The following is a 21826-nucleotide window of genomic DNA, read 5'->3' as shown; positions in this document are numbered from 1 at the left end:
CTTTGACGACTCTTTGTCCAAGATAACAAGCCGCATCTTTCCTACCAAGAAATCCTCAATCCTGTCATAAAATTTGTTTGATTTCTCCTGTGGTCGTTCTATCGTTGTCCGCCCCCGGTAGCTGAGTGGTCGGCGCGACTGAATGTCAATCCTAAGGGCCTGGGTTCGATTCCCGGCTGGGTCGGAGATTTTCTCCGCTCAAGGACTGGGTGTTGTGTTGTCCTAATCATCATCATTTCATCCCCATCGACGCGCAAGTCACCGAAGTGGCTTCAAATCGAAAGACTTGCTCCCGACGAACGGTCTACCTGATGGGAGGCCCTGGTCATACGACATTTATTATTTATGTTCTATCGTTCAGAGTAAAATGCTTTTCGGAAATCAAGTGGTTGTGTTAGTGACTTTCAAGATGTCATACGAAGTTATCAGTGGACCAGAAGACTGATCTGAGTCGACTATATCACTCTATCATCTAACAAAACGAATTTTGATTAATGATTAGACCTACAAATTGCAGCCGTCGGAGTCTGCTTCGAAACCCGCTGAACATTAAAAAATGAAGGATATTACCTTTTATTTACAAGGTCCTTCTTCTTCTCATGGTGGAGAAATCGGCCCCCCCCCCCCCAAAGTTTGTAAAAATATTTTTAATATTTCTTGTGTATTACATCCTGATATTTTAATGACAGAGGTATCCTGCGGAGTAGTTAGTCATTGCCGTTAGGAGGTGTTACTAGCGTTAGTCTACTAGTCGAACGGCGCATACCTTGGTGGTGAGTGGGTCGCAGTCGAAGTACCTGGCGTACATGAGCAGGCCACAGTACGAACAGATGAGCACCAGGCACATGGACCCCACTGTGAAGATGCACAGAGCTCTGTAAGCAGAACAGAAAAACACCGTCACCGTCGTGGATGCTGACCCATCAAATTTCTAGGCTGCATATTTCCGTTTCAGAAGATATCTCCAGAAACTTATGAAAAACGAGAACATAGGAGGGCGTGCTGTAAAGTAATGCCTCCGAATTTTTTATGTGTGAACTTTTAAATCTGTTTAAGTAAAACGGATGTTACTAACATTCTACATCTTTATCCTTCAAGTCTATACATTTTCGATTGAGACGCCCTGCTAAACCCGCAGGACAGGACAGGTAGTTTAAATTGTGGAAAGGGGCCAAAATAGGCGGCTGTCAGTTACACTCGAACATACAACTTTATTTATTTGACCAAACATTACAAGAGCCAAGAAAATTTAAAAAAAATACCATTAATTTTTGGAACTTAATAACCGGCTGAATTCACCATACAATCTCATGCCTTAAGGGCAAGAGCACTTTAATTTAAAACTCAAACCAAAATCAGAAATTTAAAAGGCAGAAGGCCTTACCTTAAAACAGTTCTTTAATTAGGCTGAAGGCTCAAACAATCTGACACCTTAAGAGCAAAACAATTTTAATTCAAAATAATCTGAAGGTCCATCAATTAAAACTCAACAAAATTAAATGTTTAAAAAGGCCAAAGGCCTTACTTAAAACAGGTCTTTAAATTAGGCTGAAGGTCCAAACAATCCTACGCCTTAAGAGCAAAACAATCTTAATTTAAAAATCGGCTAGAAACCATACATATACAAACAACAAGAACAAATAAGAAAAGGCAGTACACTCAACGGCGCTCAGAAGTATCCGAGAGTCGGCCTGGAATTCAAAAACTAACGCTCGCTTCGGTGAGACAGGCAGTCGGCCCAACCATTCCCGATCCGTCGACAACCCAACCGACAGACAGTCAACGGACCCACCGACAAGATAACTTCCGCTCCACCCGACCAGCACACAACAGGGAGTTCAATAGAACAACGTAGAAGGTATTGGCGCCCACAACCAATTATACATTGAGCTGTCAAACTACACACTGTGCTGGACAGCGACAACACGATGAGGAAAACACACTGCCTGAATTCGGAAGGTAACCGGAACGTTAACGACCTCAAGGAAGGAGATTCCGCTGGTGCAGTTCAATTCAAAATAACCAAGCACAGTTAAACTCCACAGGAGGGTGGCTAAAATTTGCCAACTTTAAAACACACGTTGTTGCTCACGGGAATGTCCCAACAGCCAGTACTTAGCCATATCTGTAACTTTTCCTTTAGGAGTGGTCGGTTTCCTGACCGATTAAAGTACTCAGTAGTGAAGCCACTTTATAAAAAGGGAGACAGGGATAATGTTGATAATTATAGACCTATTTCTATGCCATCGGTGTTTGCTATAGTTATCGAGAGGGTTGTATATACAAGGTTACTGCAGCACTTAAATTCACATAATTTGCTGTCAAATGTACAGTTTGGTTTTAGAAATGGCTGAACAACTGAAAATGCTATAGTCTCTATTCTCTGTGAGGTTTTGGACGGATTAAATAAAAGGTTGCGAACGTTAGGTGTTTTCTTTGATTTAACGAAGGCTTTTGACTGTGTTGACCACAAAATATTACTGCAGAAGTTGGAACATTATGGAGTAAGGGGAGTAGCTTACAACTGGTTCGCCTCTTACTTTAAGAACAGAAAGCAGAAGGTAATTCTCCGCAATATTGAGAGTGGTAATGATGTTCAGTCCCAATGGGGCACTGTTAATTGGGGCGTTCCCCAAGGATCGGTGCTGGGGCCACTGCTGTTTCTTATTTATATAAATGATATGCCTTCTAGTATTACAGGTGATTCAAAAATATTTCTGTTTGCTGATGACACCAGCTTGGTAGTGAAGGATCTTGTGTGTAATATTGAAACATTATCAAATAATGTAGTTCATGAAATAAGTTCGTGGCTTGTGGAAAATAATTTGACGCTAGATCACAGTAAGACTCAGTTTTTACAGTTTCTAACTCACAATTCAACAAGAACCGATATTTTAATCAGACAGAATGGGCATGTTATAAGCGAGACGGAACAGTTCAAGTTCCTAGGCGTACAGATAGATAGTAAGCTGTTGTGGAAAGCCCATGTTCAGGATCTTGTTCAGAAACTAAATGCCGCTTTATTTACCATTAGAACAGTATCTGAAATAAGTGACATTTCAACACGAAACGTAGTCTACTTCGCATATTTTCATACGCTTATGTCATATGGTATTATTTTTTGGGGTAATTCTTCTGATTCAAAAAGGGTATTTTTGGCTCAAAAACGGGCTGTTCGAGCTATGTGTGGTGTAAGTTCGAAAACCTCTTGTCGACCCCCTATTCAATAGTCTGGGAATTTTGACATTGCCCTCACAGTATATATTTTCTTTAATGTCGTTTGTTGTTAGCAATATTAGCTTATTCCCAAGAGTTAGCAGCTTTCACTCAGTTAATACTAGGCAGAAATCAAATCTGCATGTGGAATGCACTTCCTTGACTCTTGTGCAGAAAGGAGTGCAGTATTCTGCTGCATCCATTTTCAATAAGCTACCACAAGAACTCAAAAACCTTAGCAGTAGCCCAAACGCTTTTAACTCTAAACTGAACAGTTTCCTCATGGCTCACTCCTTCTATTCTGTCGAGGAGCTCCTGGAAGAGCTAAAAAATTAAGCAAATTCCAGTGTTACATTCTTGATTTTCTTTATTTAAACTAACGACGTGTCAGCTGAATATGTTTCTTATATTTCATTTTATCTGTTTCTACAATCTACAACTGAATATGTTTCTTATATTTCATTTTATCTGTTTCTACAATCGTGTTATAATTTCATGTATTGACTCGTTCCATGACCATGGAGACTTCTCCTTAATGTGGTCCCACGGAACAATAAATAAATAAATAAATAACAGCCGACATCGAAATCCAAAGGACACAATGTGAACAGCCGTGACTTGCTGGTAGATTAAGTCAAAACTCAACTTTCGTGTCCAGGATCGGTGAGCCACGGACGTCGTAGCAATCGGAACAGCACCACACACTCTGATCGCGCTTGGACGCTGCCACCAACCTCGGCCAAACTACGTGCTGTGGAGATTTCCTCGCTGCTCCACGCCAACCGACCAACTGCCCAGGCCCGGAAATAGTGAAAGGAACAAATATACGTCGGCCAATGGGACGACCAACCAACGGTCGTCCCGCTCGAATCTCCCTCCGTCGGACAGTTCATGTGTGTCGCCAGCGGTCGGCGAGCACTGGCTGTCGGTGCCTCACCTGCGCTCCGTCCCCGACTTCACGGCTGCTGCGTCCCGACTGCACTGCTGGTCCGTCCCGAACTGACCGCCAGACACACGACGAGCCGGAAATACAGGGTTATTATAAATGATTGAAGCGATTTCACAGCTCTACAATAACTTTATTATTTGAGATATTTTCACAATGCTTTGCACACACATACAAAAACTCAAAAAGTCTTTTTAGGCATTCACAAATGTTCGATATGTGCCCCTTTAGTGATTCGACAGACATCAAGCCGATAATCAAGTTCCTCCTACACTCGGCGCAGCATGTCCCCATCAATGAGTTTGAAAGCATCGTTGATGCGAGCTCGCAGTTCTGGCACGTTTCTTGGTAGAGGAGGTTTAAACACTGAATCTTTCACATAACCCCACAGAAATAAATCGCATGGGGTTAAGTCGGGAGAGCGTGGAGGCCATGACATGAATTGCTGATCATGATCTCCACCACGACCGATCCATCGGTTTTCCAATCTCCTGTTTAAGAAATGCCGAACATCATGATGGAAGTGCGGTGGAGCACCATCCTGTTGAAAGATGAAGTCGGCGCTGTCGGTCTCCAGTTGTGGCATGAGCCAATTTCCCAGCATGTCAAGATACACGTGTCCTGTAACGTTTTTTTTGCAGAAGAAAAAGGGGCCGTAAACTTTAAACCGTGAGAGTGCACAAAACACGTTAATTTTTGGTGAATTGCAAATTTGCTGCACGAATGCGTGAGGATTCTCTACCGCCCAGATTCCCACATTGTGTCTGTTCACTTCACCATTAAGAAAAAATGTTGCTTCACCACCGAAAACAAGTTTCGCACTGAACGCATCCTCTTCCACGAGCTGTTGCAACCGCGCCGAAAATTCAAAGCGTTTGACTTTGTCATCGGGTGTCAGGGCTTGTAGCAATTGTAAACGGTAAGGCTTCTGCTTTAGCCTTCTCCGTAAGATTTTCCAAACCGTCGGCTGTGGTACGTTTAGCTCCCTGCTTGCTTTATTCGTCGACTTCCGCGGGCTACGCGTGAAACTTGCCCGCACGCGTTCAACCGTTTCTTCGCTCACTGCAGGCCGACCCGTTGATTTCCCCTTACAGAGGCATCCAGAAGCTTTAAACTGCGCATAGCATCGCCGAATGGAGTTAGCAGTTGGTGGATCTTTGTTGAACTTCGTCCTGAAGTGTCGTTGCACTGTTATGACTGACTGATGTGAGTGCATTTCAAGCACGACATACGCTTTCTCGGCTCCTGTCGCCATTTTGTCTCACAGCGCTATCGAGCGCTTTGGCGGCAGAAACTTGAAGTGCGGCTTCAGCCGAACAAAACTTTATGAGTTTTTCTACGTATCTGTAGTGTGTCGTGACCATATGTCAATTAATGGAGCTACAGTGAATTTATGAAATCGCTTCAATCATTTGTAATAGGCCTGTACTATCGGTCGCTCCAGAGATGGTACGACAGTGCACTTATCGATAAGTGCTGCTGTTGCCGCTCACGGGCAAGTAAGGCAGGAAGTTAGTGACGCCAGTAAATGGAATAAGAAAGCGAGGCGGCAGTACCGCAATGGAAGATGACAAACAATAAATGGCATGAACACGAGCCGCGCACGGCTCAGCGAGCTTCTGTCGCTAGGGAAATAGTGTGCTGTATTCGAGTTTCAAATCTGAAGAGTTCGTTCGCACATGGAGCACCGTCCCCTTTTAGCATGACAATGCGAGACCACAGACGAGCGCTGCGACGTTCAGAGGCATTGCGTTCACACTGACCGACTTGGCCCCATCCAAATTTCATCTGTTTGCTGGACTTAACGAACGCCTTCGAGAACTTCACTTTGATGGCGACGAAACTGTGCATGCAAGGTAAGGGTGTGGATCCGTCAACGAAGTCAAACATTTTATAGTGAAGGTGTCAACAAAGTGGTCACTCGTTGGGAGAAATGTGTTCGTCGCTAGTGTGTGTATGTCGAGAAACAGATACTTAGACAAGAAGAATAAAGATGCAGGATGTTAATAACTTTTGTTTTATTTAAAGAGCTTTAATAGTTTCGTCATAAGAAAATCGGAGTCATTACTTTTCAGCACATCCACGTACAGGCACTGTAAAATAGAAGTACACAATTCTACGTATCTACAACATTGTTATACCGCTCGACAGTGTGTATAGCTAAAATACATGTGGAAACTCGTAGTAACTGCTATTTTAAGACCAAAGGGTGTTGTAAACTTTATTCTTTTCCTTCTTTCTCATTGACATGTAATCATTCTGTGACATACCATCACTTATTTAGCCAATTAAATAAAGGCATTCACGTCCGTCTGCCTCCAAAACCATCCACCAGCACTGCTAATTAAAATTAATCGTGTCGCCAGCTTCAATGTTAAGTATTCACCCCGCGAGAGAAGAGAAAAGGGCCGGTGACGGAAAGGACTTCCAGCCATACTCCATCACCAACACTGCCAAATCTAAAGTAACTGGCTGAGCCCGCATCTCGTGGTCGTGCGGTAGCGTTCTCGCTTCCCACGCCCGGGTTCCCGGGTTCGATTCCCGGCGGGGTCAGGGATTTTCTCTGCCTCGTGATGGCTGGGTGTTGTGTGCTGTCCTTAGGTTAGTTAGGTTTAAGTAGTTCTAAGTTCTAGGGGACTGATGACCATAGCTGTTAAGTCCCATAGTGCTCAGAGCCACTTTTTTTTTTTTTTTAACTGGCTGACCACGAGAAGACACCGACAAAGGCATGAAAATTAAGATCGTACGAGCATTTTGTCTAACTACTAGCACACATCAGATTTAATCGAATTTGCGAATGTGGACGACCATCAGCAATTGAATGGAATGACGACAATGAAAATTTGTACCAGAGCAGGACTCGAACCCCGATTTCCCACTTATCGCGACCAGTTGAGTGATCCTTCGGCTATCCGTGCACGACTCGTGTCTACATCCAAACTTCTACATGTCGTCAACCATGTACTTACAACCTGTACTCATACATCCATTATGTACACTGGTGTCCAAAATTATAACAAGAAACGGTTATTTTCCAAGGTTACGTTTATTTTGCCAGAAAACAGTATAACCAGGTGATAGTAAAGTAGAAACTACGTAAAGAGTACAGAACATAAACAACTGCAATATGCATAACGGTAGACAAAAATGTTCTTCGTTTTTCTAACTTATCGGATTTGCACACACATTTAGACCACTGGTTAATGTGTTCAGTGTGGGGTGTGATCACCTCTGGCGATAATACAGGCCTGACAAAGACAGGAATGGTGTGACTTGTGTCATCAGTTACATGTTGAGGCAATGATGCCCATTTATTCAGCAGAGTTCCTCGCAACTCTTGGAGAGCGGTTGGTGCATGCTGACGTGAAGCAACCCGTCTCCTTAATGCGTCCCAGACATGCTCTATGGGATTCATATCGCGAGAGCGAGCAGGCCACGTCTTTGGTGTAATATCTTCCGTTTTAAAGAAAACATCAACTACTTGTGCTCTACGAGGTCGAACATTATCGTCGATCACTGTGAAGTCTGGGCCCACAGCACCTCGCAACAATCATACTTGATATCTCAAGACCTGGGCACGGTACTTGGCAGCAGTTAAACATTGCCGATTCACCTGTACAATTTCACGAAGAGGTGTTAGAGTGGTCAACATAGTCCCTGGCCCTCCTTCTCGATATTTGTCCCTCTCCACAATGTTTGGACCCCGATACCGTGTCCCACATTCCCCCCAGAGGCGACTCCGTCGAGAATCACTCTCCAGACCAAATCGAGATCCATCTGTGAATATAACGTTGGCCCACTGTTCGTCCGTCCAGGCAGCACGTTGATGACTCCACTTCAGACATTCCCTTCTGTGAAGACGCGTCATCGGTGCACATACAGTAGGTCTCCGACAGTAAAGGTCACTCTGCCGAAGCCTTCTGCACACCGTTTGCCTCGATGCAACACGTCCAGTGGATGCTGCGAGGTCAGATGTCAGTTGCCGAGCAGCTCTAAGGGGGTACACTCATACCCCTACAATCAAATAACGTGAGACCTGAGTTTCTCCTGGCGTATACAACTTTCAAATAACTTCCGGGAGTTCAGCCAGGTAACAATTTCAGCTACCGCCGATATTTCGGCGGGAGAACACTCCGCCATTTTCAAGGCAAACTGCAACGGACAGGCGGCGTACATGCAAATTTAATACCTCGGTTCTCCGACAGAAGCAGGAAAGATAATACACACACACACACACACTGAACACTAGTGCCACCAAAGATGACCAAAGTCAGAGCTATCGATAGTGAGACTATGAATTCGCAGGTGAGGCAGCATTGACTCTGTTCCTCTGTTTTTTGACAAGGGAGAGAGCCGGATTCCAAACAGAGTTTAAACAGAAACCTCCATCCCTGTTAACGAGGTTTCTAGCTAATTTCATCTCAACTGCCTCCCTAATGACACTGTCCCAATAGCTGGACGTGCATGCCAATATCTCGGTGTTATTATATAACATGGGGTGACCAGTATCCAAGCAATGTTCGGCAATAGCAGATCTATTTGGCTGCTGTAATCGTGTGTGCCGTTTATGCTCAGTACACCTGTCCTCCACGGTCCTGATGGTTTGACCAATATATGCCATGCCGCAGCTACAAGGAATACGATATACACCCGCCTTACGCAGTCCAAGATCATCCTTAACGGAACTCAAAAGTGCTCACTATCGATAGCTCTGACTTTGGTCATCTTTGGTGGCACTAGTGTTCAGTGTGTGTGTGTGTGTATTATCATTCCTGCTTCTGTCGGAGAACCGAGGTATTTAATTTGCATGTACGCCGCCTGTCCGTTGCAGTTTGCCTTGAAAATGGCGGGGTGTTCTCCCGCCGAAATATCGGCGGTCGCTGAAAGTGTTACCTGGCTGAATTCCCGGAAGTTATTTGAAAATCAAATAACGGTTCTCTGCTTCTGTTGTCACACGTTGTCGGCCCTGCCCTGGTCTTCGGGATAGAGTTTCGGTCTCTATAAACTGTCGCCACGTATGAGAAGCAACAGAACGATTCACGTTAAGCCATAGGGCCGCATCAGTTTGCGACTGTCCTGCATCCATTCTTCCTATTGTCCTCCACTGCAGAAAGTCTGGTTGGTCTCTTCTCTGTGCTATACTGCACCGTCTGTGACTATCTGCACAGCGATTGTGGGTATGGGGTTATCCGGCGACACCACCCCGTTTAATAGGTGTCATGATGTCATTGTTGGCGTGGTTGTCCGTCGACCGGAATGCCATCTTCGGTGCAGAACACGATCGTACGGATATCTACTGACAGTTTGTATGAATATATCGTGAATTAGACGCACAAGGGAGAAATAGCGTTTTTTTTGCTTTAATTTTGAACACTAGTGTATATTCCCGTACAGGGGAGACAGTTTACTTGAAAGTCACTTGTGCGGTGTCGGCTGATAAGTACGATATTTCAGTGCCTTTGTTATTCGGAAGTACGACGACACCGGCCAAGCGACTTTCAGGTAAAACATCTCACCTGTACGGGAGTAAACATAATGGATGTACGAGTACAGGCTGTAGGCGCGTGGTTGACGACGTACGAAAGTTTGTGTCTGGCCGTGATTCGTGCACGGATAGCCAACTCATAAGGCGACCGCTAGCGATAAGCGATAACTCCAGGTTCGAGTCCTAGTCTGCCACAAATTTCTACAGCTGATGGTTGTTCGTATTCGCAAATGCGAATACATTTAATGTATTTCATAACGGCTGCAGTCACCACAGTGTTTGGTCCTTTGGACATGCATGCATATCCAAAGTAAGTTTGCAACGTAATTCGGAATAACATAGGCACTGCAATATCGTATCTATTGGTATGGTGGCTCGCGTTGTTTGCGCGAATGCGAGAGCTGCAGCTATCATGGTGCCTGTATGGCTCAAAGGGTTCAAATGGCTCTGAGTACTATGGGACTCAACTGCTGAGGTCATTAGTCCCCTAGAACTTAGAACTAGTTAAACCTAACTAACCTAAGGACATCAAACACAGTCATGCCCGAGGCAGGATTCGAACCTGCGACCGTAGCGGTCTTGCGGTTCCAGACTGCAGCGCCTTTAACCGCACGGCCACTTCGGCCGGCTCACGGTGCCTGTACTAAGGCTTTACAGATAGGTGTAGAGTTGTGCAATGCACAGCCGTCACATCAAAGGTATTAGAAAAAGCTACGAAATGGTGCACACAGTGATCGATTGAAGCGGTCAGTATTCTAGGATTTCCCAATCGAAACTCTTTTTTGCTATAAATGACATAAAACCATTGTACGTGTCCACAGATGTTATGACTAGTCAATATAATTGTCAGTCTCGATCGCTATTTATATTTTTATTTAAAAAAACATACACCTTAACGAGTTTCGGCCATACCCATCATCAGAACCACATTTAAAATCATGTGTGGCCACACAGTCTGCGACTAGGACATGGTACAATACTAAAACTACATACCCTCTCCCCATATCCAATTTACCAAGGCAAATTCAGCAGGAAAAATAACGATATCTACAGTGTTGTCGTAGGAGAACACCTGACCAAACCACTGTTTACTGTGACGCCTATGGTGAATTGGGGAATCAATGGAGATAAACCATCCACATTACGAATTTCTTTGCTATCATGAATGGTGGACGACAGTAAACAATATCACTAACAACATTTCCGACATGAAAATTGTGGTGACTTGGCAAGACAGCCAAGCCACTCGGAGGTAGCCGAAAGGCACGCGTTAAGCTCACGCAGACTGGCGTGAGGTCTGGAACAGTTAAGGGAATTTATAGTAGCAAATAAAGTACGTAGTTGATGTAATACTTAACTTTAATCCATAATTGGAGAACATCGGTCTGACGGTACAGGCATCACAAGTTAAATATCTATTGATAATGGCGCCTTGCTAGGTCGTAGCAAATGACGTAGCTGAAGGCTATGCTAACTATCGTCTCGGCAAATGAGAGCGTATTTGTCAGTGAACCTTTCCTAGCAAAGTTGGCTGTACAACTAGGGCGAGTGCTAGAACGTCTCTCTAGACCTGCCGTGTGGCGGCGCTCGGTCTGCAATCACTGACAGTGGCGACACGCGGGTCCGACGTATACTAACGGACCGCGGCCGATTTAAAGGCTACCACCTATCAAGTGTGGTGTCTGGCGGTGACACCACAAAAATAATTGCCAGGGTATGACAATTACAAAACCCTCTCGCCTCAAGCCCCCTTAGCACAATAGTAGCAGCAGTGAAAGTGATAGTGCGATTGCGAACATGAATGTGTGGTGTTGACCAGTATTGTGGAAGCTGTCACGTATTATAAACAGACACGCCAATTGGTCAATTCCATATCTCTCAGCAAGTCTCAGTACTTACAGTGGAGCTCAGCGTGATACTAGTAAAGTAGTGATCAATTCAAAAGTTGTTTTGCATATCACAGTGCTTTACTAGGCATAGTCCTGTTGGAGATGATATAATGCTGTTGTCTTCCTCCGACCTTTGAACAGACTTAAAACTAAAACTAAACTCCGGCTGGAGAGGCTTTGGAAGGCCTAACGGTACTGACCAACCGCTGTGTCATCTGCTGCCGCCGGCCAGAGTGGCCGAGCGGTTCTAGGCGCTACAGTCTGGATCCGCGAGACCGCTACAGTTGCAGGTTCGAATCCTGCCTCGGACATGGATGTGTGTGATGTCCTTAGGTTAGTTATGTATAAGTAGTTCTAAGTTCTAGGGGACTGATGACCTCAGAAGTTAAGTCCCATAGTGCTCAGAGCCATTTGAACCAATCATGTGCTGCCCATAGGCATCACTGGATGCGGATATGGAGGGGCGTGTGGTCAGCACACCACTCTCCTAGCCACTGTCAGATTTCGTGACCGGAGCCGGTACTTCTCGATCAAGTATCTCCTCAATTTGCCTCACAAGGGCTGGGTGCACCCCGCTTGCCAACAGCGCTCGGGAGACTGGACAGTTACCCATCCAAATGCTAGACAAGCCCGACAGTGCTTAACTTTGGTGATCTGACGGGGGCCTGCAGTTAAACGTGGATTCCGATCCAAGCTGCAACTCCAAGTCTTCGGCCTGGAATCTCGTTTACTGGAGTAGAATTGTCGTCAGTGATGAGTTCCGCTTCGAACTGAGCCCCGATGACCATTGAGGACGGGTCTGGAGTCGCCCTGGAGAGCAGTGGGATGTCACCGTGACTGTCGCCCGCCGTACGGCTCGACAACCAGTAGTGATCGTCTTTGCCATTCCATTTCACAGCAAGGTCCTTTCGTTGTCATCCTCGGCACCCCTACAACACATTGGTACGTCGACAATATTGTACACACCGTTTCGGTGCCCTTCATGGCAAGCCGGTCTAAGCTTACATTCCAGCAAGATAATGCCCACCTGCACGTGGTGAGGGTTTCTACTGCCTCCCTGCATGCTTGCCAAGCCCTGCCTTGGCCAACAAGATCGGCAGATATCTCCCCAGTTGAGTACGTCTGGAGCATTATGGGCAGGTCCCTCCAACAATTTCGAGATTTTAACGATCTGACGCGCCAATTTATCAGTGCTTGGCACGATATCCCTCAGCAGGTCATCAATCAACTCTTTCAATCATTGCAATAACTGCTTGCATAAGAGCTCAATTTGCTCAATTTGCGAAGCTCTTTCTCTTGAATAAAGCATCCAGATTTTCTGAAATTGTAATCATTTTTTGGTCTTTAAATGTACATCACATCTACTGATTCTACTGATTTCCGTACCATTCGGATAATTCCTTCATGGTGCGTAGTTTTTTTTTAGAATGTTCATGGGAACGCTGCAAACAGTCTAGATTATCTTAGCTAGGTTGCTTTCTAATTGTTGTGAGTGGTAAAGCAGAGGTGCTATCGCGATATACTATTATACTATTCCAGAGCATATAAAGAAATGTATATATAAGCTTATAAGAGGCAGTTTTCTATTTCACTGCTTATATCCTTCTTATGTTCAACTATGTTTACAATGCTTCTTATCGTTAAGTTGTATTTGTCAAGTACTCATCCATTCCTTTTATATTTTCGTCTGCTTTATTTTTAGCCAATCCATATACACAAATCTCAGTTCATATTACTTAGGCCTGTGTGGTGATACATACTACTCCAGAGAAGTGAAGCGTATAGGTTTGTAGGTGACGACACTCGCGAACGAAAACTACAAAATAAAGTGTCGTAAGAAAGAGCACAGATATCGTACGGAACTGATATTTTTATTTGCACGTGACGAGTCATCATGAGGGACGAGGAGTGTCTTCCTGAGAGGAAACATCTGCTTGTGAGCGAAAGTGTGAGTTCCGGGGATTGCTCAACTGCTTCGAAGAGACTCAGAAGTTCCAAGAGGCTATGTAGACACTTTTGACAACGTCGTTTAGTCTGTGTTAGAAAATAGGTGAGATGTTCTTTTAATTTTCATTCGTTGCTTCGTGTCTGGACTCTAAGGTGGGATGTTAATGTTTAGAAGAGGTCCTGTTGTAATGTGTATGAAAATGCATATTTGAAGAGTTATTAGATGAGTTATGGATTCAAGATCACCTTCTTATGTTATTTAATGGAAGTTTCAAATTGTAGTATGGTTTCTATTTTATATATATATATATATATATATATATATATATATATATATATATATATATATATATTATAAAGCTAATGTTGAGACATAACTTCTTTTTATTAATTGCTTACTGTAAAGGTTCTAAGAAACTCTTTATCTCAACTTACAATGTACTTATAATGTAAGTACAAACAATATGACTAAATATAACAATAAATACACAAGCAAAATATTTGATCTGTAAAAGACTTGCAATGTATGGGGAGCTAAATCTGATGACTATGGCTTATCAGAATCACATTCCCCCCAAATACGAATTTGTTATGCTAGCCAAAAGGCACATTTCACATTAAATGAAAGCGTATAAAACATTCTCGATTTCTTTTCCGCGTCAGGTCAGTGTAAAAACCCAAACAATGATCACCTGCCTCGTTTTCGCCGAGAAATGTGGCTGTTGTTGTTATTATAACCTCTTATAGCCCACAGACAGTTTGTGAATGGTGAGTATACATCGCCATTACGGCATGCTATCAGAGACTGTGTCTGGTTCTGCGCTGGTGATGCATAATCTCTGGCAGCATGTCGTCATGATGATGTACGCCCACCAATCACAAGCTGCCTATGGGCTACGAAAGATCACCGCAAAAGCAGCCACCAGGCACGATAGTTAATTGGTCTTGGCGAAGACGATGGAGGTCTTGGTCGAATGTTTGAGCTGTTTACTCCGATTTGACACGAAAAAAAAGTGACAATGTTATATACAAGAATGTCGTTCTATGTTACTGTGAAACAAGGTAACTGCAGTGGAAACGTTTGGCTGGTATTTTCCTTGCAACACTGGACGAAACAGGAACGACTCGTTAATTACAAGAGGTTTGTTGCACCATTGTTCGATTAAGTACACAGAGTGTAGTGTAGTTACCTGTTAGCCTTGGAGAGCGAGGGCAGGGACATGTAGCGCTGTATCATCATCTGGTGGATGCCAGACACTGCCAGCCAGTGTATTGCACCTCCGAGCACGAGGCTGGGCAGCGCTGTGCGAACTTTAGGGTCGGGATCCAAGCTGTGGGCAAAAGGAAAGAAAGCCACCTCTTTTTTTGTTTTTGTAATAGTTTACATTTTATCATGAAAAATGCTGCAATTGTAAATTTTAAGAAGTAGTTATTACAACAGTCTCAGCTGCAAACTATTACAAATTATAACTAGTTTTGATCATGTTATGATCATCTTCAGATCTACAAATAAATAAAGCGGGATAACATATATTGAAAACATGTACAATTTAGAAATCTTATTATTATATTGTTATTTTTATTGTTATTATTATATTGTAATTCTGTCAGAGACAGCAAAGGACTTGGAAGAGCGGTTGAACGGAATGGACAGTGTCTTGAAAGGAGGATATAAGATGGATATCAACAAAAGCAAAACGAGGATAACGGAATGTAGTCGAATTAAGTCGGGTGATGCTGAGGGAATTAGACTAGGAAATGAGACACTTAAAGTAGTAAAGGAGTTTTGCTATTTGGGGAGCAAAATAACTAATGATGGTCGAAGTAGAGAGGATATAAAATGTAGACTGGCAATGGCAAGGAAAGCGTTTCTGAAGAAGAGAAATTTGTTAACATCGAGTATAGATTTAAGTGTCAGGAAGTCGTTTCGGAAAGTATTTGTATGGAGTGTAGCTATGTATGGAAGTGAAAAGTGGACGATAAATAGTTTGGAGAAGAAGAGAGTAGAAGCTTTTGAAATGTGGTGCTACAGAAGAATGCTGAAGATTAGATGGGTATATCACATAACTAATGAGGAGGTATTGAATAGGATTGGGGAGAAGAGAAATTTGTGGCACAACTTGACTAGAAGAAGGGATCAGTTGATAGGACATATTCTGAGGCATCAAGGGATCACCAATTTAGTATTGGAGGGCAGCGTGGAGGGTAAAAATCGTAGAGGGAGACCAAGAAATGAATACACTAAGCGGATTCAGAAGGATTAAGGCTGTTGTACGTACTGGGAGATGAAGCAGCTGGTACAGGATAGAGTAGCATTGAGAGCTGCATCAAGCCAGTCTCAGGACTGAAGAACACAACAACAACATTATTTTATCTTGATTAATTACAAATTTTGAAAAGTCTAACACATATGGTATAAGAACTCACAAGGTGACCATGCCTGTCCGTCATCACTGATTTCGTCCATATTTATGATATACTCAGGTCACAGCCAGAAATGAAAGTGATAGAAATGACAGTTCCAGTGGCCAATCGTTCCGAAAAAAAGAGCAGTTTTGGTGCAGGTCAGGTGAAGTGGGAGCCATCTGTGTTGGTGTAGTTACCAGGCAATGGTTGATTCAGAGGAAATAGAGCAGAACAGTAATCCGAGGGTCAGGGGTTGGAGTCCCTATACAGAAAATATAGTTTATTTTAAATTTTTATGTTATTTGCACTATAAATAAACCGAAATAACTATCGATAAATGCAATTATTAATATTTTCGTAAAAGGCATGAAAGGGAAAGGCAAAGGAAAATTTGGGGATTCCAAATAAATTTTCAGGAAGGGATTTTAAGTGTGTATGAGAACTTTGCATATGAAATTACATACTTTTATTATTTTTCAGTTGATGATTTACAAGTGCCGGGGTGATATTCATTGTAAAAACAGGAGAAGCAGTAACTGCCTCGACATCTTGCACGCATCATACATGCTGCATTTCTGTAATTACATGGTTATTTTAAAGCTTCTATGAAAACAAAACTTGATTCAATTCATAAAAGGTTCTCTCTCCTCGCACAGTCTAGCAGCAAACCACACGTAGTGCATCGTTTCATTAAATATTGGCGAGGACAGTTGGCGAGGTAAAATGGAATGTACTTTAATGCGGTTTTGTCAGGGTGTGATTTCTGTTTCTCTGTCGATGGTCCACCGAGCGAGGTGGCGCAGTGGTTAGCACACTGGACTCACATTCGGGAGGACGACGGTTCAATCCCGTCTCCGGCCATCCTGATTTAGGTTTTCCGTGATTTCCCTAAATCGCTTCAGGCAAATGCCGGGATGGTTCTCTTGAAAGGGCACGGCCGATTTCCTTCCCCATCCTTCCCTCACCCGAGCTTGCGCTCCGTCTCTAATGACCTCGTTGTCGACGGGACGTTAAACACTAATCTCCTCCTGCTCCTCCTCTGTCGATGGTCCGATTTCACGTGTACTGGGAACCTATGTTCACTTGCAGCTGCCGAAGGCTGCTCGAAGGTAAAACTGAAACTAAGGAATATTAAGTCCTGTACTTTTTAGTTACAATTCATTATTGGGAAGTTATTTGCAGAGTTCTCTTGGACACTGCAACTACAATCCTTTTTTGGAAATTTATTTACAATCCCAAATTTTCCTTTGCCTCTCCTTTTCATGGCTTTTACGGAAATAATTTATAATGAGCATTATTTCGTTTCATTTGCGCTGTAAGTAACGTAAAAATTGATTTAAAAATCTAACAAGCTGAGAAAACGGGGCCGAATTTACTGATCACCACAGCTTGATAACTTCATAGGCATGAGCCAACCACCTTAAATATTAGGACTTCTGAAGCACACACCCTATTGTATTCAGTTTCCAGCAGTCAGATTACATAGGCACTCGACTCCACAAACCTCAGATTATTGTTCAACACTATTTCTGCTTTGTCAACAGCTGCCTGTCAAATATGCTAAAGTAAATGGCTCATGCCTTGCCTCATCCACGTGAAATGCATTTTTTTTGAACTCTTGGTCATCTGGAGCTCCCACTTCTCATGCTTTCACCTCTGGTCAAATCCTGTAGATATCACGAATTGGGAAGAAAATGGTGTTGATGAGTATGTGCAGTCCCCTTGTCAGTCAAAGGCTGCATTACACTGCAGAAAGGAATTTTGAGTAAAGTTAATTTTTTTTCTCTGTTGTGCAAAGAATGGAGCGAAGACAGGCCCAAGATGAGTGCCGAAATCAGAATTTAACCAGGAAGGAAGACCAATAAGGTAAATAGCGAGGCACACAACTGGGGCATTGCAACACCAAATTCGAGTAGAGAGTGCAGAGTGCGACCACAGCAGCATGGCCGCACCATAATGTCATTCTGACAGCATTGCAAGGTGCCCTTAAACAAAATGTAAATGGAAATGGGCATTTGGCGTCATTGGCCGCGAGGCCCCTTACGGGGCAGGTCCGGCCGCCATGGTGCAGGTCTTATTACATTCGACGCCACATTGGGCGACCTGCGCACCGGTTGGGGATGAAATGATGATGAAGGCAACACAACACCCTGTCTCTAAGCGGAGAAAATCCCCGACCCAGCCGGGAATTGAACCCGGGCCCTTAGGACGGCAATCCGTCACGCTGACCACTGAGCTATCGGGGCGGACACAGCATGTAAATCATACACAAGAACTGCAGGCCACAGATGGGATATTGCAGTATGGTGCAAAGCACTGACAAGCTGAGGAAACGGGGTCAAATTTGCTCATCACTACAGCTTCATAACATCATCAGAACAAGCCAACCACATCAAATACTGGGACTTCTGAAGTACACACTCTACTCTATTCAGTTGCCAGCAGTTTGATAAGTTGCTGCAACAGTCTTGTGTGTTTCAGCGAACCTACATTTACAAGGGGAGGCTGCCATTTGTGAAATTCAAATTCGATTCATACTGAGCATAATAAAAGCTCATGGCCAGAGGTGTAATGTGGCAAAGCACCAAGATGCACTTTTCAGCCGTTGTCGAGAAAATCGACAGTTAAAAGAAACCGTTGCGGTGATTTACTCTCTACGATGAATAATTTTCTGCAGCGTCGTGGCGCAGCGGTAAGCGCTTGGATTAGTAATCCGAAGGACACCGGATCGAATCTCGCGCCGTGCAATTTTGTTTTATTATTAGTTTTTGTAATTCAAATATATATATATATATATATATATATATATATATATATATATAAACTATTAATGAATTGCTTATGCATGTTGGTGAAGGCGGATCACTCTCCAATTGTACCGCCTCCATTTTTCCGTTTTTTTTAACAGGGTGTACCAAAAGCTCTCCCGTCCGCACTGATTTTCGACGATGTTATAAGTTGCGCTAGGGACCGCATCTACCTTCTTTCGAAGTTAGCAGGCAACTACGCTGTTATGCGGTGGCTCGTTTCGGCCCATTCAACATCTGTCCTTCAAGTGTAACGAGCGAGTAACGGAGTTTATATTTCATACCTGCCACAGCAAATTTGTGTTTGTGGGGTCTCTATTCTAATTCGAACGTTTGACTTACACTATGCGTATTCGTTTTGGAATATCGTTTCCACGTCTTCCGTTAACTATACGTGGTTAACATTATGAAGACAATTAACAACATTTGTGAAATACAACTTTGCTTGCGGAAAACATAATGATGTTCGAAGTCGCCAGTTTTTCCACGACAACCGACTTTCAACAACTTATTATATGAATAATTGTTGCAACTGATTGCCGGGAATTAATTGTGTATATATATATATATATATATATATATAATAATCTGAACAGTATCAACAATATTTTATATTATAGTATTATTAGGTGGACTATACCATGAATGAGATCAAGGAGCCTTACAATGAGCAGAATAAAGGGTTGTAGTTAACTATAACATTTGGGTTGCATTCAAGAAGTATTGATATAATCAATCAACCATAAATAGAATAAGAAGCGAAGTATTGCAGTCAGTTTCGACTGTATATATATATATATATATATATATATATATATATAAACATAGCCCTACTAGGGCTAGCATTTAGTAGTGTAGTTCACATCTGCCGAGACGTAAATAATGGCTGAATTATTCGAACCTTACATGCAAATGGAGCTTCTACATTTTTTATTTGTATTTATTTACATGTTGGACGAGGAATTTACTACGGATCTTACATATACATACACACCTGAATAATTGGTGCAGTAATCCTATTCTTAGTTATAGCAACTGCATTTATAGGATACGTTTTACCTTGAGGTCAAATATCATTCTGAGGTGCGACAGTAATTACTAATTTATTATCAGCAATTCCATATTTAGGAACAGATTTAGTTCAATGAGTATGAGGAGGGTTTGCTGTTGATAATGCAACATTAAATCGATTCTTTACATTCCATTTTGTACTACCGTTTATTATTGCTGCAATGGCAGCAATTCATTTATTCTTCCTCCACCAAACAGGGTCTAATAACCCCTTAGGCCTAAATGGAGATATTGAAAAAATCCCATTTCACCCATACTTCACTTTCAAGGACTCTATTACATTTGTATTAATAACATCATTATTAATTATACTGTGCTTGATTAATCCTTACCTCCTAGGAGATCCAGATAATTTTGTACCTGCCAACCCATTAGTAACCCCCGTCCATATTCAACCAGAATGATATTTCTTATTTGCATACGCAATTCTATGATCAATCCCTAATAAACTAGGAGGTGTTATTGCATTATTCTTATCAATTAGAATCTTAATAATTTTACCATTTTATAATAAAACACCATTCCGAGGTATTCAATTGTATCCTATCAATCAGATTTTATTCTGAATTATAGTAGTTGTTGTATGCTTATTAACATGAATTGGAAAACGACCTGTTTAAGAACCTTACATTATAACAGGACAAATCTTAACAATTATCTACTTTACATACTTCTTAATTAATGTACATGTTGCAAATGCATGAGATAAACTAATTAAGGAATAATAAGTTAATTAGCTTAGGAAAAGCATATGTTTTGAAAACATAAAACTAGAAGTTTAACTCTTCTATTAACTTTTCTTAAAAAATTTCACTAAATAAATGAAATAAATAAAATCTTTAAACCAACAAAGAAAATAAAAAAATTTAAAGATAATGGCAAAAAACTTTTTCAAGCTAAGTACATTAACTTATCATAACGAAAACGTGGTAATGTCCCACGAACTCAAATAAAACCAAAGGACATAACAGCAAGCTTAATAAAAAATATAAAGGAATAAAAGTCACCACCTAAAAAATTAAAGCTAATAATATTCTTATAAAAACAATTCTAGTATACTCAGCTAAAAAAATTAAAGTTAAACCACCTGCACCATATTCAATATTAAAACCTGAAACTAACTCAGATTCACCTTCGGCAAAGTCAAAAGGAGTACGGTTAGTTTCAGCTAAACAAGAAGCAAAACAAGCTAAAGCTAAAGGAAAAGAAATAATAATAAATCAACAATAAAGCTGATAATTTATAAAATGAAACATGTTAAAACTATCAATTAAAATAATTAAAGATAATAAAATTAAAGCCAAACTAACTTCGTATGAAATTGTTTGAGCAACAGAACGAAGAGAACCTAGTAAAGAATAATTTGAATTAGAAGACCAACCAGCAATTATAACAGTATAAACACCTAATCTAGTACAACATAAAAAAAAACAAAAATCCATAAGAAAAAGAACATATATAAGTTAAATAAGGGAAAATCACTCAAACAGCCAAGGAAATTATTAAATTAAAAACAGGAGAAAAATAATAAAGTAAATAATTAGATATAATAGGAATTGGCTGCCCCTTACAAATTAACTTGATAGCATCACTAAAGGGTTGAGGAATTCCAACAAAACCTACTTTATTTGGACCCTTTCGAATTTAAATGTAACCTAAAACCTTACGCTCTAATAAAGTTAAAAAAGCAACACTAATTAAAACACAAATAACTAATAAAAGAAAATTCAAAATAAACATAAATAAATCATAAAGTATCAATACTATTTGTAGAAAAAATCTACATAAATGAATTCTAAATTCAACACATTAATCTGTCAAAATAGTAATTTAATTAGTATTAATCAATAAAATAAAAAATATTTCAACTATATAATCCTTTCGTACTAATATGAATTAATAATCTTAGGATAGAAACCGACCTGGCTCACGCCAGTCTGAACTCAGATCATGTAAGAATTTAAAGGTCGAACAGACCTAATTACTAGGCTACTGCACCCAAAATTTTTCTGAATCCAACATCGAGGTCGCAATCTGCTTTGTCGATATGAGCTCTCAA

At 41.7% G+C, this 21826-nt stretch overlaps 1 protein-coding gene across 1 annotated transcript in view; it reads right to left on the bottom strand.

Moving 5' to 3' along the window:
* The window catches only part of LOC124619398 (sodium-coupled monocarboxylate transporter 1-like), a 336549-nt gene that overhangs the window by 114543 nt on the left and 200180 nt on the right, over positions 1-21826 (bottom strand). Inside the window, exons 8-9 of the mRNA XM_047145752.1 lie at positions 14674-14814; positions 767-875 (exon numbers count right to left, since the gene is read on the bottom strand). Coding sequence (XP_047001708.1) covers positions 767-875; positions 14674-14814 — 250 coding nt within the window. The remainder of the gene's footprint in view (positions 1-766; positions 876-14673; positions 14815-21826) is intronic.

The sequence above is a fragment of the Schistocerca americana genome, chromosome 6, assembly GCF_021461395.2.
Source record: "Schistocerca americana isolate TAMUIC-IGC-003095 chromosome 6, iqSchAmer2.1, whole genome shotgun sequence".
Lineage (NCBI taxonomy): Eukaryota > Metazoa > Arthropoda > Insecta > Orthoptera > Acrididae > Schistocerca > Schistocerca americana.
The sequence above is the reverse complement of the archived record's forward strand: the minus strand, read 5'-3'. Positions and strand labels throughout refer to the sequence as shown.